General features: G+C 48.3%; 1 protein-coding gene and 1 long non-coding RNA gene across 4 annotated transcripts in view; one reads left to right on the forward strand and one right to left on the reverse strand.

Moving 5' to 3' along the window:
- Positions 1-4,613, reverse strand: part of IFFO2 (intermediate filament family orphan 2) — a 40,315-nt gene extending 35,702 nt beyond the window's left edge. The window contains exon 1 of one of the 2 annotated variants that reach the window (XM_053401010.1): positions 3,447-4,613. In XM_053401010.1, coding sequence (XP_053256985.1) covers positions 3,447-4,183 — 737 coding nt within the window. In that variant the 5' untranslated portion in view covers positions 4,184-4,613. The remainder of the gene's footprint in view (positions 1-3,446) is intronic. The other variant, XM_053401012.1, reaches the window with a different exon arrangement.
- On the forward strand, positions 4,111-20,229 carry LOC128419835 (uncharacterized). 2 transcript variants are annotated; one of them, XR_008331930.1, is made up of 3 exons: positions 4,111-4,220; positions 16,332-16,573; positions 17,482-20,229. It is a non-coding gene; the product is annotated as an uncharacterized LOC128419835 (long non-coding RNA). The 2 variants fall into 2 exon arrangements; XR_008331929.1 differs by lacking the exon at positions 17,482-20,229 and having other exon boundaries at positions 16,332-16,809.
- The last annotated feature ends 204 nt before the right edge of the window (positions 20,230-20,433 follow it).

Genomic DNA, 20,433 nt, shown 5'->3' on the forward strand with positions numbered 1-20,433 from the left:
CATCATCTCCCCCTTTAGATCCCCTTCCCCCACCTGATGCGCTGCCCCCACTTCCTACTGGGTTGGGAAGGAGTAGAGATTTACATACCAAAATCCCGGCTGCCATCTGTCATCTCAGAGGCCCTCATTCTATGTCGCATCAAACCCCCTCCCCTCCAGCCCATTATCAACTCTCCCCATACCCCTCAACTCTACCAAGATAAGCTAAGAAACACAAAGCCCTGACAAGGATAAGTCTTTAAGCACTGCATTATAAATATGACTTTCTGCCAGAAGGACCAGGATTCCCCCCTTCACTGTTATCTATGGTAAACAGTGAATCTTTGCCTAACTCTTTGAGCTCTGGAGAGTAAGAACTGATGTACTATTTATTACTTATATCCTGCTCTCGCTCACTCCTGCCCCCATCCCAAATTTTGTAATTGCCTGATAGTGGCATATCTTCCCCTCCCCCTTATTTATCCTCTTCCCCAATTGCAGATTCCCTCATCTCTCTCTCTCTCTCTCCCCAGAAATCCTCCTTATTTATTAATTTGAATATCCAATTCCTACTCTGCAAACATTCTTCTGAATATCAGGTACTGGGATAGACAATGGGTTGAAGTTATCCAGAAGCATCTGGTGGCTCAGTCTTAAGACAGAAATAGACTAAGTGAACTTCTGGCAATCTTTGTGACTGTACCTTTATTTCAATGTCCTTTTCTTTCTTTACCACCCCCTCTCTTTCTGCTCCATTCCAAGCTGGCCTCCCTACTCTATTTGTGTACTCCTTTCCAGCATATTTCAGTCCTCTCCCTCCCCCCATGCATTCCTAACAGTCTCTATTCCCTCCCCCCTTTTCATTCATCCCCATGCCCCTACTGCCCTGCTCTCCACCCCCCACTTCTTCTCTCCTACACTACAATCTTTCATCCCTGACTTATTTCTCTCTCTTCCCCAATTCCCACTATCCTTCCAGTATCTTAACTTCCTCTGTCATCCTCCATCCATTTTCTCCTCCCCTTCTTACTCAGTGTTTCCCTGTCTTCACTTCCTCTTCTCCACATCCCTCTACTCCCATTCTTATTCAGCCCTTCAGTTTCATTCATTCCATTCCCCAGCTGTATATTTCTATCCCTCTTCCATCCATCTATCCATCTCTTCTCTTCTCTCATATCTCCTCCACTGCATTTCACCTTGAGCCCTTCTCCCCCTGCAAAAAAAGCTTCCAAACATCTGGGACAAATGGAGGGTTGGGCAAAAGGAAGGTTAATATTCTTACATCATTATCCCCACCACCACCTAAACCCATCCCGTGCTAATTTGCTAAACAGTCTTGGGCCTATCAGAGGAAAGGCAGAATAGGAAGCTAAGTAAAGAAAGAAATATACTATCCAAACCCCCTCCAAAGACTCCAGAGAGCTAGATCCATTGGTCAGGGGGGCAAGAGGCCCTCCCTACTACTTTCACTATAAAGGTACCAGAGGAAAGGTTAACTATATTAAAGCCCCAATCCTATGCACTTACCCAAGAATAAGCCTCAATATACAGCAGGACTTAGTTCTGAGTAAACGTGCATAGAATTGTGCTTCTAATAATACAGATGAAATTAACCTTCCGGATGAACTACAATTGTTTAGGAAGGCCAAAGGAGCTGTTTCTTCCTAAACTCCATCCATCCAGCTGACATCTTACTAGAATTGCAAACAAACATCCCTTTAAAAAGAACCTTTGAGAGTTAAAACCCCATTTACTTTATGTGTCCTTCTCTTTAACAAGAGAGAGAGCTATTTTAAGATGGATAGGTTTTCTATGAGTACAGGAACTTTATGATACTGCTTTAAGTAGCCTATATTTTTAAATGATTGTTAATGTTGCTGCTTTATGTTTTTGAAGTTCTGTTGAGTTTTCATACTACAGAAAATGCCATAAGTGGAGCTTATGAGTGATGTGGAACCCGTGTGGTCCTCTAGATGCTGTTGGATTCTAACTTCCATCAGTCCCAGCCAACATGGCCAGAGTTTAGGGATGACTATGGGAGCTGAAATTCCACCACATCTGGAAGGGCATAGATTTTCCATCTCTGATCTACAGGAAATGTACCCATGCAATCATTTCCAATCATACAAAAAGTAAATGAGTGAGCCAATAGACATAAAAGGGAAATGCTTTTTTTCTAACAAAGTATAACGAAATCCTAAGATGGAAATGTAAAAGGATGGATATTAGCCAACCTTCTGCCCTCCAGATGTTGCTGGACTCCACCTCCTAGCAGCCAGCAAGCCTAATAGTGTGGTCTAGCAACATCTGAAGGGCTACAAATTACCCATTTCTCTGTCAGAAATACAGTAAAAGATTGTATGCAGCGCTGGTCATACCCATAGCAGAATCACTGAAATTAATGGACATGATTAACTAACATCCATAAAGCAACAACCAACAGCTGCTTCAGATGTCTTGTGAAGACTTGCCAGAGCTTTCCAATGAAACTGGCCCCTGTTTTGGGTGTCTAGTTTTGTTTCTGATTAAATGATGAAAAGTTGTGGGGTTTTTAAAGACTGTTATGCCACTTAAATTACTATTTTTTTCAAATTCTAGGTTTCTAAATTCTTCTAAATAACCAAAGCTTAGATCCATTAATCTTGGTGGGTCTACCCTTAAGACTTAGCTGGGATATAGCCCAAATATCTCCACTTAACACCACCACACTCTCTCCCACATGTGCCCAGTTTCCTCAGGTGCCACAAGTGCTCCCCATAGGAAAGACTGCTTAGGACACTCTCCCCCACCCCAAATCATGAGTCCTATTCCAACCAACTTCCCACAATCCTCATGTCCCAACCCTCCCCCATGATCCACGTGTCACCCCCCACACACACACATAACACTTACAGATTCAGGTGGATAGCCATGTTGATCTGTCATAGTCATAATAAATAAGATGAAAGATGAAAAAATCTTTTTTAATAATTCCAGTGGCACCTTAAAGATCAACTAAATAGAAGCTTTCAAGTTATGAGCTTTTGTGTGCAATACACACTTCGTCAGAATTTGGCCAGGAAGCAGCATCTTTCATCTTGCTATTTATTATAATACTTACTGGTCATCCCCTACACCCCAGCACACCAACCACATACGTGTCCCACTGATTGAATAATCCACTCCCACACAAGCACAGACCATTCCCACACACATCATTCCCATACACAGACACAATTAACGTGTTATCCCCCCCACAAACCACTAACATGTCCCACTCACCCCATAATCCACGCGTCATTTCCATACCGACAAACAGACCATTCACGTGCCGCAGCTACCCCATGATTCACGTGTCAATCCCATACACACAAAGATTGCCAATTCGCGAGTCGGGGTCCTCTCCGGCCCCGCCCCACCCCCCCATTATCCACGTGTCACTCCCACCCCCCAAGCCGAGCCCATTCCCTCGGCGGCCTTCCACCCACCTCCTCTTGTAGTCGTCCCTCTCCCGCTTGACTTTGGCCAGGACGTTGTAGAGGGCGCGGATCTCGGGCGTGATGGTGTCGATCTGGACGCCGACGCCGTCCGGGTGCACCCAGGAGACGCCGGGCCCTTGCAGGGTCTCCAGGCCGCCTCCGCCCGTCCGCCTCACCTGCGTGTAGCTCCAGATGGTGCCGGGCAAGCGGCTGTAGTGCTGCTGCGAGGAGGAGGAGGAGTGGTGCGACGGCGGGTGCGAGTGCGAGTGAGGCAGCTGCGAGGCGGGAGCCGATGCCGGCGGGAACGAGGAGAATGAAGCCGACGACGGAGGAGGCGGGTGAGGAGGAGGAGGCCCGGCCGCCGCCGCCGCCGCCGCGGACGGCACGTAAGGGGGCATGGAGGGCGGCACGGGGTCCGTCTGCACGGCCTGGTGCCTGGGGAAGCGCTTGTAGTGGAGGCGCCGCTCGCGCTCGCTCAGCTGCTGCGCCTGCAGCTGCTTCTCCAGCAGCCGGTTCCGCCGCTCCAGTTCGTGCACCTTGGCCAGGAAGCAGCGGAAGCGCACGTTGAGCCCCTTCAGGAGGTGGATGTTGGAGCCCAGGTCGTTCCGCAGCGCCGCCGTCACCGGCGGGGCCCCGCCGACGCCGTCGTCCATCTCGCCCCCGACCCCCGACGAGGAGGCCGGCCCCGCCGACGCCGGGAAAGCCCGCGCCGCCATCTCGCCGAACAGCATCGAGTTGAGCATCATTTTCAGCGGCGTCGCCCTCCCTTTATCCTTCACTGAGGTAAAAAAATTGTTTCTTTTAAATATCTATATATCTATTCCTCCTACCACACGGGACGTCGCTTTCCCTGATATTATTTCTAATATGCAAATTAAAAAAAATAGAAGTTATTTCATTCTTATCGTTTGAATTATTCGGCCGTTGGGCTCCGGCCGTTGGAGCCGTAACGGCCGCCGCCGCCGTGGAATTCAAACGCCCGAACGTTCGAAACGGCCATCCTCGCAGCTTCCTCCTCGCGCCGAGGTGAAAATGGACTCGTTGGCCGGGAGGGGGGAGGGGGGAAGAAGAAGAGGAAGATGCGCCGGCGCCGCTGATGCTGCTGCCGCCTCTGCAGTGCTCGCCGACTAACTAACCCAAAAGGCGGCCACTGAGCGGCTTGGGGTTGGCTGGCGGGGTGGGGACTGCGCGGAGAAGGACCCGCCCACTCCGCAACGCCTCCTTTTTTCCTCTAGTCCCTTTCCTATAGCTTGAGCACGCCCCTTCTGTCTCTTAGCCACGCCCTCTCCTCCCGTTCTCTTTTCTATACGCCTGTCTTGCCCACGCCTCTCATTCTTTTATGCAGCATCCCTCCCTCTCAGCATTGAGCCGCGCCTCAGACTCCGCCCACTCCCTTCCCTCCGCGTTGCGGTCCTCCGGCATGCTCCTGCTGGCCACGCCCCCCTCCTTGCGCGGCTTGAGCTCAGGCGTTGCTCCACGTGGGCCACGCCCACGTCGTCGCCGGCGTCGCCCGCTCTAACCACGCCCACGAATCTGCGTGTGTTGAACACGTGCTCCGTGCGGTGGGTATCTATGTTGAGTTAAAAGAGTCAAGGGGGTCAGGTTCGTCCGGAATTCACATCGTGGCTGCTCAGTGGTGCTGAGGTGCATGAACTCTGCGTATGCTCGGGGACATTTTTTGTTTTAACTGCTCATGGCCCCTTGACTCATTCTTCCCTCCAGTTCAAGGTAAGCCAAAATCACATATAGTTAAAACCCATTGGGTTCAATGGCCGGCTGGATTGCCAAGGTCATTTTTCCTGGAACTTTGCCCTCTTTCCTCCCCCTTTTACATTTTTAAATATACATATTTTTACCCTGCGCATAAAGCTGAATGCACACTAGCTAAATGTGCATAAGTTGCAGGCTTACTGTTCAGCTACACTCAGTGTGGGGAACCTGGGGTCTTCCACGTGGTGCTGAACTGCAACTTCCATCATCCCTAGCCATTCGTCATGTGGCTGGTGGGTGTTGTAGTCCACCAGCATTCCCCATGCTGACCTACACCAGCACACTATATCAGGAGCTAGCGTGACCTTGAAGCTGGGTAAATTTCTCTCTTTTAATGCAGCAGACTGCTAAGAGAGGTCATGCTGCGAAAGTGGCTTGCAGTCTCAGAATGCTTTGCAGTGTTGGAGGGGGCACTGGGGAGGAGAGGTGGAGCTCTCTTGGGTCACAAGCTGTTCTAGCTGTACCCTGGAATAATAATAATAAATTTTTATTTATATCCCGCCCTCCCTAGCCGGAGCCGGGCTCAGAGCAGCTAACCAATAAATTTTTGAACTGGAAAAGAACTAAGAGCCTGCTGGATCAGGCCATTGACCCATCTAGTCCAGCCTCCTGTTCTCACATTGGCCAACTAGATGCCTTTGGGAAGCCTGCAATCAGGATATGAGCACAACAGCACTCTGCCCACCTGTGATTCCCAGCAACTGATATTTAGAGACATGATGCCTCTTTGGGGCAGCTCCTGTGCTTTAGATGTTAACACTGATACGGGTTAGCTGAGTACTCTCTGAGTCAAATACAGCCACCAGGTATGCACTGGGGCATGCTAGATGTTGTGAGAAGCCCCTGTTTTTGCATACCCAAGCAGGCAGCAAATCAAGGGTGCTGTTTTCCATTTTATCCCAAGCCCCTACAAGTCACCAAACACGACCAAGTGACTGTGGGCAGGCTGCGCTTGAAGGCCTGGACTACAGTAAAAAAAAAAAAAGTCTGCTTTCATCAGAGTGGAGATTCACCACCCAGCCTCCAGGCTGTTCGTCACCACATTTGTTACCCCCCTCTCCTCTCTCCCTCCAGCTGCACAGAAGGAGCATTGTGTTCAAATGGAGAGGCTGCCTTTCTTTGCTGGCTTCACCAAAGCCTCCCGCAGCCGCCACTGCTGACGTACTAGGGAGCTGGACAACTTGGGCATTGTGAAGTTCACACGGGATATTAAGAAGGGGGGCTCTGAAGAAGGCACTTGTTTTGCTTCTGCTTAAAAGCACATCAAAGCTTGTATGGTTCACTGCAGAGGCACTGGCAGAGTTTATCTGACCATTAACAGGCTTTAATTCTAATTAAAATCCACACGGTTCATTTTTCCTGCAGCAAACACACTAGTATGTTTCCTCACCAACGTTATTTGGTTACAGCTCCTGTCATAATAGCCTCATTTGCCTCAATTTCTATGGAGTTAATAAATGCCAATACAACTCATAAACAAATAGTTTTGGAAAACACCACTGCAATCCTCAATTCTTAGGGAAGAGGCCATCCCAGCAGAATGAACTTGTCAATCAACCCTTTGCTTCTCATCTAGGCACTGTAACAGCCCCAGCGCCATCTGCAGCCATTGGTTGAGTGTCTCTGATGCCATGGAATGCTCAGAAATGCCCATTTGGTGAAGGTGCAACCAATGGCAAGCAGTGTACAGAAGTAAGAAAAGTGGAAGATCAGTTTGAGCGGAAAAAAAGAAAAACGAAGCAGGATCTTGTTTCAGGGAGTTTTCTATGCTATGAAAAGGCAAAAGAGCTTGGGGACGTGGCAGGAGCTATCAGCCAGGAAGCCAAGAGAAATTGAAGCACAGGTGACTTTCATGCTAGGCCCCATTTCCACATTCCTTTAAGGGTTCGCCATCTCACACTAACGAAGTCTGTGATCTTCCACTTGAACTTGGGGCCTTATTTTGGTCATCTGGTTTGAAGAAGCAAAGCATGAATTGTCTGGGAGGCATTTGGGGTTTGGCTACTTTAAGGCGTAGCACTTTCTTTCAGGTGGAGAGGCAGTGTGTGCCTTGTGCGTTCTCAGCATACCTCAGGCAAGGAAGCTTCCATCATTGTTGTTCTGTCTGCTTGCTGAAATAATTGCACTGGGTGGGTGTGTTAATCCAGATGAGAGAAAGAGGTATTACATAGAGGCGTACGTTCTTCCTGTATGGAGAAATTAGGGTGCCCTGTTTGCTCCAGCAATGCCGTGTTTTGTGGTTTGACAGTAGGCTGGGGGCCAGGGTTGGGGCAGTATCCTTCTTGTGCACTGAACTGCTGGCAGTTAAATGCGAGGATTTAACATGTGACCTTCCATCCTAGAGTTGCCTTTAGAGAACTTCTGGAAAGTGTTAAAGAATTAAAGGTTCTTGGGAAACCCAAAGCACCCGCCCAGAGAACAGGCCACTGGTTGCATCTCTGCATGATGTCTCAATCCAGTCAGCCACTGTGGAAGGAGATAGTTTTCACCACATATCTGTGTTAGATGCAATTGTTTTATCCATCAAACACCCAGACAGGCTAGAGTCATCTGCCCTCAAAGGAGGCTGCCTGCCACATCTCAGCATGAGGAAAGTTAATCCCAGACAACGACAAGAGAAGCAAATGCATAGGCTGCCAAAATCCTGGAACTGCAAACAGGTTTGGAGGCTGAGGCCTGGCTTTTTTGTCTCCATCTCCCATCTATGAGTCCTTTTTATGTGAAAAAGTACAGAATCCAAATGGATCAAGATTGCCTCAGCCAAGCTCTCAGTTGGTAGGTTCAATTCAAAAGGATGACACAGAGTAGGAGACAATAGAGACCTTTCATCTGGTTAGCATTTTAAGCCACTGCCTAATTGCATTATGGTCTCATTTCATCCCTTGACGAAGTGATTGAATTTCAATTAATAACTCTCAGAAACAATTCCTTCCACTGAAGTCCGAGTGACTTTGGAGAAACAAAAAGCTTTGTCTTGCGAAAGGATCCATCCGGTCGTAGATTAGATGTGCTGCTGTTGATCTTACAGAGGTTAGAAGGGACTTTTTCAGTCTTTTACTTCTATGGAGTTGCTGCCTCATGGACTGCCCCCATAATTACCCAGGATGTCCCTAAAGCAATTCCAGGCACGCCTGGAGGATGCGGACCATTTGGATCCCTTCCAGTCGGGATTCAGGCCTCATCATGGGACTGAAACTGCCTTGGTCGCGCTGGTTGATGATCTCCGGCAAGCTAGGGACAAAGGTGAGAGTTGTTTCCTAGTTCTGCTGGATCTCTCAGCTGCCTTTGATACAATCGACCATAACATCCTTCTGGACCGTCTAGAGGGGCTGGGGGCACTGTTATACAGTGGTTTCGCTCCTTCCTCCTGGGCCATGTTTAGAAAGTGGGGGGGGGATGAGTGTTCAGACCCCTGGGCCCTCACTTGTGGGGTGCCTCAGGGTTCCGTCCTCTCCCCCATGCTTTTTAACATCCATATGAAGCCGCTGGGAGAGATCATCAGGGGGTTTGGACTGGGTGTCCATCAATATGCAGATGATACGCAGCTCTACCTCTCTTTCAAATCAGAACCAGTGAAGGCGGTGAAGGTCCTGTGTGAGTGCCTGGAGGCGGTTGAAAGATGGATGGTGGCTAATGGATTGAGGCTGAATCCTGACAAGACAGAAGTACTGTTTTTGGGGGACAGGGGGCGGGCTGGTGTGGAGGACTCCCTGGTCCTGAATAGGGTAACTGTGCCCCTGAAGGACCAGGTGTGCAGCCTGGGAGTCATTTTGGACTCACAGCTGTCCATGGAGGCGCAGGTCAATTCTGTATCCAGGGCAGCTGTCTACCAACTCCACCTGGTACGCAGGCTGAGACCCTACCTGCCCGTGGACTGTCTCGCCAGAGTGGTGCATGCTCTGGTTATCTCCCGCTTGGACTACTGCAATGCGCTCTACGTGGGGCTACCTTTGAAGGTGACTCGGAAACTACAACTAATCCAGAATGCGGCAGCTAGACTGGTGACTGGGGGCGGCCGCCAAGACCACATAACACCGGTCTTGAAAGACCTACATTGGCTCCCAGTACGTTTCCGAGCACAATTCAAAGTGCTGGTGTTGACCTTTAAAGCCCTAAACGGCCTCGGCCCAGTATACCTGAAGGAGCATCTCCACCCCCATCGTTCTGCCCGGACGCTGAGGTCCAGCGCCGAGGGCCTTCTGGCAGTTCCCTCATTGCGAGAAGCAAAGCTACAGGGAACCAGGCAGAGGGCCTTCTCGGTAGTGGCGCCTGCCCTGTGGAACGCCCTCCCATCAGATGTCAAAGCGATAAATAACTACCTGACATTCAGAAGACATCTTAAGGCAGCCCTGTTCAGGGAAGTTTTTAATCTGTGATATTTTAGTGTATTTTTGGTTTCTATGGAAGCCGCCCAGAGTGGCTGGGGAAACCCAGCCAGATGGGCGGGGTACAAATAATAAATTATTATTATTATTATTCCATTATACTTTTGTGGCTGAGAACTGCTGATTCTCACCGATCACAGATAGTAATAATGATGTCCCCCATTGTTATCGTTTCCTTCCTGGTTTTCAAGGACTAAGTAACCCTCAAGTTCAAGCAGTAAACTCTCTAATTAAGAAACAAAACAGGCTGATTCCATTCACTGTGCCCACAAAGACTTGGTAAAATACCAAGAGACTGACTTCCCAACTCCAACTGTAGGAGGTATGATCTTTAACATATAATTGATGGGTGTTAATTGCTGCTGGAATGGCCAGTGCAATAAGTACGTTTCAGAAATACATTTGGTAAGTGTACCAAGGTCTGGTAATTAGCAGTGAAAGGTAAGAGTGGAATCTGTGCATTGAGAGGCAGGACACTTCCCAGTGACCTAATACTATGTGTGAGTTTTCCTGGGATACTGGAGAGTGCTGTGCTCAAGGGATTTGTGTGGTTCCCCCACATCATGGCAATTATTGCATCTAACTGTACTGTAAAATTTGACGTAAGCTGCAGAGATGTAGCCTGACGACAGTCATGGGTGAGGTCCATTGTGCGAGTACTTCGTTCCAGCTGAATGCCACACATGCTAACACCTCACAAATGACATTTACTCAGCCCATTAGAGGGAGGAGAGGTCTGTCATGCCTGCACACTGGAACATCCATGCATCCAACAACATTTCTGTTGCACTCAAATTATTTGTGTTGGATTTTAATTGTCGTGAAATCAATTCAGATTGCATAGGAATATCAATAATACGGGAACGCTCTTCCGCGAGAAGCAGAGTTAGGGCATGGGAAATCAGGTTCCAGAACAAGAGGATAATGGATTCATTTCAGCCATTAATTCCAGGCTACACCTCTTGTGTCTAATTTGTCAAAAGCAAATGGTTCAGGGGTTCCTAACGATCCGGGCCCAGCAGCTCCTGTGACCTTACTTGGAGAAAAAAATGTGTGGCAAAGCAGAAAGGAATGCAATGCCCAGACAGGAGCGGTCCAGCATGGGCAATGGACAAGAACTTGCATGTTCTGAGGAAGAGCACCAATATGACTTCATCAGTTGTGGTGACTCAGAGCCCACAGCCTCAAAAGCAGTGACTTTATAACATCAACTCTAAAAGGCGGCGCCTCTTGTGTTCTTCTCAGAGCCTTTTTTCAAACTGTCAAGGTGGGAAGAAGGAAAGGTGGATGAGTCACACAGGTGATCCAGCCTCACCATATAAGGGATAGGGCTTTGGTATTTCCTGGAAGCATCGCCCATAATTCTGGACCAAGAACAAGAGAATTTGCTGGTGGGACTGTACCTGGCTCTTTCGCAGAGGCAGAGATAACAAAAGAGCAAATGACATCACCGGCAGCTTGACTCACGGATAATCTGGCTACCAACACAACAAACAATATGTGAGCAAGCTGTACAGGATTTGGCCAGGACTTGCAAAGATAAGATTTAAGACTCTAGAGAAAGCAAATGCTGAGAGTGATAACCAGGAATGCAATGCTGAGAGCTGGTTTATTGGCTAATGGTTTTTAAAATCTTTTCAGCAACTAAAAAAGTCCACCTGATTGACTGGGCCTCAGATCACTTGCATGAAGAACAGTTAAAGCTACTACAGATGGCAAAACGTAATCTTGGAAAGGCTTCTACTTCTCTCATAAGCACATGGGTGTAGCCAGGATTTTTGTTGGGGGGGGGCAGACCTTTTGTTGGGGGAGGCAGAACCTTAGTTTGCTATGGATTTTTATTGACTGGGGGGGCAGCTGCCCCTCCCTGCCCCCTTGGCTACGCCTATGCATAGGCAGTAGAGCAGGATGCCCCTGTGGATGCAGTTAAGATTCCACATGAGCTCTACCTGGTCAGGGATGATGGGAGTTGTAGTCCAGTAACATCTGGAGGGCCAAAGATGTGTTTTATTTCTATAGTGTGCATTAATTGTTCAAAACAGTTACTACCTACTATGGAAGGTTGGTTATTGAAATTAATGAATTTGGCTGAGATGGCACAGCTGACGTGTTTGGTTAAAGAAAAATCATTGTTGACATTTATTATTGATTGGAAACCCCTTGTGGACTTTTTGTGCAAAATGGAAAATGAGCTTGTGATATCTGGGTTTGAAGACCGAAAAAGGTTGGTTTATGGAAAGTAGAAGAGTTGAATGCTATTATGGAGGAAGCAGTTTGCATAAGTCTATAAAGCTGATAGACGGTGAATCAGAAGTATTTTCTTTTTTCTTATTTTCTTTCTTTTAGTTTTTATGTTTAAAATGCTTGGTATTTGATATTAACTTTTCTATATTGCTTTTTCTTTGTTTTTTTCCAAGTTTTAATAAAGACAGCTTTCTCCCCAAAAAGGAAACGGAAACAATACCCAACAATACCCAACTCCCCCAGTTTAAAAGGCCATATATTGTTTCATTAGCCAAAAGGGGAAGATGAATGTTTTTTGCCTCATTCATTTCTTAGACTGGTGCTTAATTATGGGAATTGGAGTCCAACAGCTCCTAGAGGGCACCAGTATTTTACCCCTAGTGTAGACAATACTGAGCTAGATGAAGCAAGGAATGCATCGTCAAAGGCACCTCCCTATAAGCCTATGTCTTGAAGGGGAGAGCCATAGCCATAGGTAGAGCATCTGCATTCAAAAGGTCCCAGGTTCAATCCCTGGCAGCACCTCCAGGTAGGACTGGGACAGATCTCCTGCCTGAAGCACCACTGCCACTCAACACAGACAGTACTGAGCTAGGTGGGCCAATGCATCTAAATATCAAGCAGTTTCCAGTGCTCATTTTAGGTGGACAGCTGTGGTTGTATGGCAGAGTTGGATGGACGAAGGGGCTGACTGTGCAAGGGATACCCGATCTGCCAGCTGGAGCTAGCAACTTGACCCAAGGCTGTCCAGAAAGCTTCTGGGTCACCTTGGTTCTCTTACATTTCAACTAGGTCTTTATTACATTTGTTTCCTATCCTGTTCTTGGAACCCAAGATGATGTACGTGTGGTTCGCAGGCAGGCGCCCATCCAAGCACTTACCAGACTCCAGACCTCCAGAGTTTTAGCCAGGCAGTGTATAGGGATCTTCAAGGTTCCTGGTGCCTAAGTGGTGGGTCACAACCCACTACCAGGTTGCGACCTGATCTAAGCTGGGACACAACAGCAGCAGTACCATACAAATAAATGGTAAAAGAACTAGACGACTCTTCTAGATCCTTAAAGTAAAGGTAAAGGGACCCCTGACCATTAGGTCCAGTCGTGACCGACTCTGGGGTTGCGGCGCTCATCTCGCTTTATTGGCCAAGGGAGCCAGCGTACAGCTTCCGGGTCATGTGGCCAGCATGACTAAGCCGCTTCTGGCGAACCAGACCAGCACACGAAAATGCCGTTTACCTTCCTGCCGGAGCGGTACCTGTTTATCTACTTGCACTTTGACGTGCTTTCAAACTGCTTAGGTTGGCAGGAGCAGGGACCTAGCAACAGGAGCTCACCCTGTCACGGGGATTCGAACCGCCAACCTTAGAAGACTGTGCTCTAATTAGGAATGGGTGAGACATGCTTGGATGCTTCCTCTGAAATTCATAAATCAACAACTAGATGGGTGGTGGCAGAAGGTGTTATCCCTTACACCACAGCTATACAGATATGTCAGAACAGGTACAGACTGAGACAAGGACAGCAGCCATTTCCTCACTAACTTTACTGGACAGGTTGATGGACAGCTTGGTGTCTAAGGCAAACCTCACCCGCTCATCATCATCTGAAAAAATTGCTCTATGTCAGGCCAGAGGGAGACACCATGATCCAGAATAACCCAAAGCAAACGTGTTTTTTAAAAAAGGCGCTGTATCAGCAAAAGTTGAGTCAGCTAAATTCTGGGGTGTCTCCTTCATAACAGCATTTCCTAAGATCTCAAGTGTGCTTTTAGGGCGATGGCCAAGGGTGGAGTAAGAAATGCCATCCCACACCCAGCACCCCATTTCTTCCCGTTCCCATTCCACAGGAAGAGTCATGATTAAGATAGGGATCTTCTTCATTGCACCACTGCAGTCTTCCCCAACCTGGTGACCTCCAGATGTTTTGGACCAAAAATTCAGTTGTGCTGGCTGGGGGCTGATGGGAGTTGTGGGTCTAAAACATCTGGAGAAGGGAAGGCTGTCCTCATCGTGCCTGATAGCCCTACAGCTCAAACCTATCTGAAGAAATCTGAAGTACTGTCACACCACACCCCCATCCTGTTGAATAGACAGAGGGAGAAGCCTGGGAGGAAGAGGTGTCAGAAGCTGAAGAGGCAACAGAGTTTAGTGAGCAGGTAGAGTCTGTGGCACAGAGAAGCCAGAAGAAGAGGCGGAAGCAGGAGAGGAGGGAGGCCAAGGGGCAGAGATGAGCCCAACAGGTGAAGAAGCCAGGCATTCCTCCCTGCCCTGCTGCAAGAAGCTCCCCTCCCCGCTGGTCTCCCAGAACCAGGAGAGGTATGAAGAGGGATGTGGAGAGGCAGGAGCATGGTGGAATCTCAGATTGCTTGGGAATGACCCAGGAGAGAAGGAGATTTAGGCGGCTGTAGGAAGCCTTCACAACTGCGTCACAGGGTCAAGACCTACCAAGAAGAGTTGTTGTGTCCATTAGACCTGGCGCTCCTGAGCTGACTCTGTTTCTTCTAATAAAGAGTTACCGTATTTTTCGCTCTATAGGACGCACCGGACCACAAGACGCACCTAGTTTTTAGAGGGGGAAATCAAGAAAAAAAGTATTATTGCGCACAGCCTGTCCGCTTCTCCCAGAGCTTCTCGGGGCTGCGGGGGAAGCCCGGGTTCCCCCCTCATCCCCAAAGAGCAAAGAGGCCAAGACAGCGAGCAGGATCCATCCCGCTGGCTGTCTTGGCTTCTGCCATAGCCGCACAACCTCTCCAGCCAGGAGCTAAACCTCTTCCGCTCGCTGCCTTGGCTTCCTCTTTAGCCTTGCGCAGCCTCTCCCGGCTGGAGAGGCTGCGCGCGGCTATGGCAATTCCCCAACCTCCCGCAAAAGCCCACAGGAGCCGCACACCCTTTAAGGATCGCGTGGCTCCTGCAGGCTTTTCTACGAGGAGGGAGAAGGGACTGACTGGCCACGTCAGTCCCTTCTCCCTGCTGGGGAAAAGTCTGCAAGAGCCGCGCAAAGCTATGGAGCGAAAAATACAGTAACTTCACTTATTCTGTGTGATTTACTCCTGACACAAGCTATGATGGCTGTGCTTTGCCTCCATGGTCAGAGGCAAGAATGCTTCTGAATACCAGTTGCTGGAAGCCACAGGAGGAGAGAGGGCTTTTGTGCTTGAATCTTGCTTGCTGGTTTTCCTTTGGGACATCTGGATGGGCCCTGTAAGAAGAGGATGCTGGACTAGATGGGCCATTGACCTCATGCAGCAGGCTGTCCTTATTTTCTTAAGTTTGGGGCAGGTGTGGAAACCTGAATTTGGTGTGAGCTGTTGTAGCCTAGCAGCCGAGAAGCTGAGCCGCAAACCAGCCAATACCCAGTTCAAACCACCCCTTATCAAGTGGACATCAGGGAAACCATGCTCTCATTGCCTCAGCAATGGAGTGGTAATATTTCCCTATGTTAAAGGCTCACTGTAAGGATTAAAACAATATATGTTAAGCTACAAGAATGCAGATGCCCCATGTACAAATACCAATCCCAATTCTCCAGGTCCTTGGCCTCATTTAGCCAGAGCAGTCAGGCTTGCACATCAAAGAGAGGTATGTTCATGCTTGGAGAAACCTCAAGGTATGCAGACATACAAAGCAAACTTTTTGAGGCAGCGGGGAGCCAAGGGGCACCCCTCTTCCCAAAAGAGTCCAATGAAGATTGATGGTTGGAGGGGAGAGAATTGTGAGGGTGAAATGGCACCTCTTCAGGATTTCAGTCTTTCCCTTTTTGGACAGAGAACAGGCATTCTGCATCGGAGCTACAGCCCTTCCCTTGCGTCCATCTAGCTCAGTATTGTGTATGCCAACTCACAGCAGCACACCAAGGTTAAAGACAGGGTTCTCTCCCAGCCCTAAATGGAGATGACGCTTGGGACCAAACCTAGGACTTTCTGTGTGCAAGACAGGTGCTCTACTACTGAGCTATGGTCCATGCCCTAAAAATAAAGCAAGATCCTAGTCCTCATGGTTCTCAGTAAATAGATGATTTAACCAAAAGCATGGGAAGCTGCCTTATACGGAGCCAAGCCATAGGGTCAATCTAGCTCAGCACTGTCCACACGGACCACCTACGGATTTGAGGGATTATAGGCAGGGTGATGCCACTGAGGGTTGAACTTGGGAACATCTGCATGCAAAGCAGGGGCTGTAGCTGGGCTCCCCTCTGTGGCTCCCTTCTGAAGCCCCTATGCTTCTGTCTCTGTTTTGTTGCAAAGCAAGTTTGGAAAAGGCAGTGGGTGGGGAGGACAATTTCTAGCTGCCCAATTGTGCTGTCTGGTTAACCAAAACACAAGCACAAATGCCCATTGAACAAGTTGGTGCAATTTTCCCACATGTGTCTGTGGTTCATCCTATTAAACAGGAGCACCTATTAGGCCTCCTTCAGCATGTTTTTGTCAGAGGCATGTTGCAACCTCACCTGCCCCAATAAGGCTGAGATCTTAATTACTTTTTTTTTTTTTTTTGCAGGCATCAAAAGACATCTTTGGAAGCAACCCCATCCCTTTGATATGCCCAGATGCAAATAAAGGGAAGAAAAAGAACTGGGGAAAACAGCTGACACAAGTCCAGAGATTTTGCTGTAGTAATCCAGAAAAAGACACTGCCCCACCCTAGGCTTGGGGTGGATTAACTAACAGATGTGGGGCTGAACCGAATTCCTGGAAGGCCAGAGAGGAAAACAAATTCTCCTGGAACATTAAAATGCCTAGGTAAGCACAGCCAGGTTTATATATGGTTTGTCCATTTGAGACCCACATTATTTTGTCCGACTCTGAGTTGTTTCAACAGGTCTTGTACTAGAATATTTGGATGGCCCTCTTCAGGGATTATTTAGCTGTGGTTCCTTCATTGCACAGCATTGGACTAGATCATCCTTAATGTCCCTTCCAACTCTACAACTCTATGATTCTATTTTCCAATAAACCGTGCTCTTAATTTTTCCCAATTTAAAGTACTAATTCAGTTCTGCTAACTATTCCAACTAGAGCCTGAGACCCATCTGATCTTAAAGCTGATCTCCCAAAAGTTTTGCATCTGTTCTGACTCCGTTTTATTTTGCGGTTTCCAAAGCTGAGTTGTCAAGTTCAGGCAAATTGCACAGGAGCTGAGCTACCTAGATAAAAGCAGGGGGTGGGGGGAGGGCCATAGCTCAGAGCACATGCTTGGCACATCCAGGCAGCATCTCCAGGGAGAACTGGAAGAGACCCCTGCCTGAGACCCTGGAGAGCTGCTGCCGGTCAAAGCAGACAGTACTGAACTAAATGGACTTTCAAAGTATGTTCCAGTATAAGGCATCTTCCTATGTTCCGGACACTGCCAAGACACTGAAGAATTGTATCAAACCAGAGCAGCAACATAGCTCACCTCTAAGGACTCACAAAGAGACCTCCCAAGTAAGCTGTCGAGTCAAGTTATCATCTGTTATACTGCCCAGGAGCTGAGCTGGCTCAATCAAAGCTTGTTGGAGCAGCAACTCATTTGCAAAGGTCACCGAGGGAACTGTGCTGGATCTCACCGGCTACACGGCTCCTGACTACAATCCTATCTGCCTACACACCTTAGATGTGAGCAATGTGGCTTCTCTGGTGTCTATTCAGCTCATTATCTCTTTTGCTAGCAAAGCTCAGCAGATCAAGAAGCACAGATCAGAACATCCCACCAGACTAGAAAGGCAACAACATGAACCATCGAGAATACTTCACAGATTTGGAACTGCAGTCTGAATCGGAGAACAAGATTTGTGAAAAATAAAACACCATCTAGTGTTACTGAGTCCTCACTGAGATTTTGAAAGCCAAGGGTGGAACCTCGGAGTGAAATTGGCACATTGTGCTGTTGTGGAGCTCCCATTCACTCTCAACAGGGCTTGTTGTGGGTTGTGTGCCCCTAAAAAATCTCCATGTTCGGAGGTTTCAAAAACTGGTTTCAGCCAGAAATCTCCACCGTCTCCTTTGTGTTTAGGAACATTAGAAGAGACAGCTGAATCAGGCCAATGGCCCATCTAGCCCCACATCCTGTTCTCATTGTGGCCAACCAGGTGCCTGTGGGAAACCGCAGCACTCTCCCCTTCTAACCGTGGAGGCAGAGCAGAGCCATCATGCTTAGTAGCCATCAAAAGGCCTCTCCCCTCCATGAATTTGTCCATTCCTCTCTTAAAGCTATCCAAGTTGGTGACCCATTGGCAGGTCAGCTGTCTGCTTCATGAAGTCATCCTTTCTTTTCTCTGTCCCAACATGCAACTTTGTTGGCTGTCCATGAATTCTAGTGTTAGGAGAGAGGGAGGAGAACTTTTGAGAACAGCCTTTGCCAAACTGGTTCTTGCCTTGCCAGATGTTGGACTATGACATCCATCAGCCCCAGCATCATGGACTGGCAGGAGTCGTGGTCTGAAACATCTGGAGGGTGCTGGGTTTGCAAAGCCTGTGTCAGAAGGAAGAGGATATTGATTTGTAGCAAGCTTTACTCAACTACTTCAGGTAGGAATCTGGGCCTGGAGGGGAGAAGCAGACTTAAATTCCTTAAGAAGCTAATGGAGGGCAAAATGGGCTCTTACATAACCATTCTTTCATCTCCCACACCCCTTGGGATAGTGGGAGAACATTTAAAGCCACATGGAAATCCTCAGATAAATCATCCAGCAACCCTCCACCACACCCACCCCTTGGGGCTTCCTAAGAGGGGAGGGTTCCACGTTATTAGGCACGAGAGTTGTATAGACTATGTAATACATTTGTATGTGTGCGCATTTCCAGTCACTGTTGGTTTAGCAGAATTTCTGCAGAAATCAGAGCTGTGCCAGGAGATGGGAGGACGAGGTGGTCCAGAGAGGAACAACTATGAAGAACCTCTTTAGAAGAAGAAGAAGAAAAAGCACACCAGATGACAGTTCAGTGGTGTGCGGTCAGTGGACTAAGGGGACTAGGCTAGTCCCCTAAACGTTTCCCTGGCGCCTCCTTCCCAAAGCCTGGGCAGCTTCTGCCTGGCTTAGGGAGGGAGGTGCAATGCTCACACGTGTGACATCGGGACGTGTGTGGCATCCCCCCTCCCCAATCACCCTCGCAAGTTTGCGCCTCAGGCCCTAACTGTTCCCCTGTGAAAAATTTCACTGCACACCACTGTTACAGTTCCGGGCATGCACCTGGGAACTTGCACAAACAGAGGCTCCAAACAGATAAAAGGCCATCTTGTTAATTTTTTATAGGAGTGAGCTAATAAGAAATCTTAGGGACAACTACAAGGTTTCAGAATGAGAGAGAGAAGCTCCACCACCTCCATTGGCTGGTTTTCAGAACCTGCGAGCATTGCCTCACCCAGAACAGAACTGATGTGACTCTCTGCAGCTCAAACTTCAAGAAGAGACGTGCTGTCAGAATCATGCCCACAGAAGCGCAGAAAGTGGAGGCAACACAATTGCAACAGCAGCATGGAGGACAGGCCTTGGCCGCTATTGGGGGGGAAATACTTAGGGGTCAAGTTAATGAGCAGCCCAGCTTGTGTAACTCTGCAATTCCAGGGTAGTGCAGAAAGTTCACAGAAAGGGGTGTTGTACACAGAATTCAGCTTCCAAAAACTTTTTAAACCCAAAGATTCTGGTCTGGGTGACACAGCTGTGAAAATCGGCTTGAAAGCATGTGAGCCATTGTTGTTGAAACCTCAGAAGCCGGAGATGGCAGCCCCCTAAGATGTCCGTAGTTGGGTTGTTAGCAAAGTCAGTTGAATAATGCAAATGGGAGTCCAGAGAGAGAGAAGAACCTGGTCAGACTTTACTGAGGAAACAGAACACAAACAGTTTATAATTTGAGGAAAGAGGAACAGAAAAGCATACAGCAAGAATGACCTTGTCCCAATATTTCAGCCTGATGTACATCAGTTCACAGGGGACTAATCTCTTCCCTCCCTCTTTCTCAGTTCAGCCAAGGGCAGATGTCATTATAGCAACTGGGTGTTGAAGCCTCACTTCAAGGCTGTCTCCATGGCGCCTTCCGCAAAAAGCTTAATGAGCTGGAGCAAAACCCGGTTTCCCAGCCGTTGGCCGCTTGCACCTCAGAAAGATCACTCCCAGGCACAGCTGCGATGATGATACAAGAAAACTGACGCAGAACTTTGCTGCATTGACTGAAAGCATCCCTCTTAGGAGTTTAGCACCAAGCCCTTCCACCACCACCTCCTCGCCCACGACACACCTTTCCTGACCACAAGCACTTGTATATGCAAAAAATTTCATACACTCCTGAAGACAGATCCAGACAACACCTCTGTGTTGGCTCTTGCTGCTGGAGGTGGAAGGCTTGCCCATCTCACTCCTGTGCCCTGCTTCTCTTACAGCAGGCCACGTATGAAATAAAACGCAAAGTGTACGTAGATTAATCAAGCGGTCCCACGCGAATACATGTGACTTCAACATTAGTCTTAATAAATCCCCCCATGTTAATTAGCTGACCAATGACAGGGCTGAGGGAAGGGGTGTCTTGTCTTCTGGGCAGCTCAGGATTTCCATACACACTGCCCAGGCTTGCACCTTGAGGAGGTCACTTTGGTGCTGTTAACACAGTGGTTTGACTTCTTCTTC

This window comes from Podarcis raffonei, chromosome 8 (genome assembly GCF_027172205.1).
Source record: "Podarcis raffonei isolate rPodRaf1 chromosome 8, rPodRaf1.pri, whole genome shotgun sequence".
Classification (NCBI taxonomy): Eukaryota; Metazoa; Chordata; class Lepidosauria; order Squamata; family Lacertidae; genus Podarcis; species Podarcis raffonei.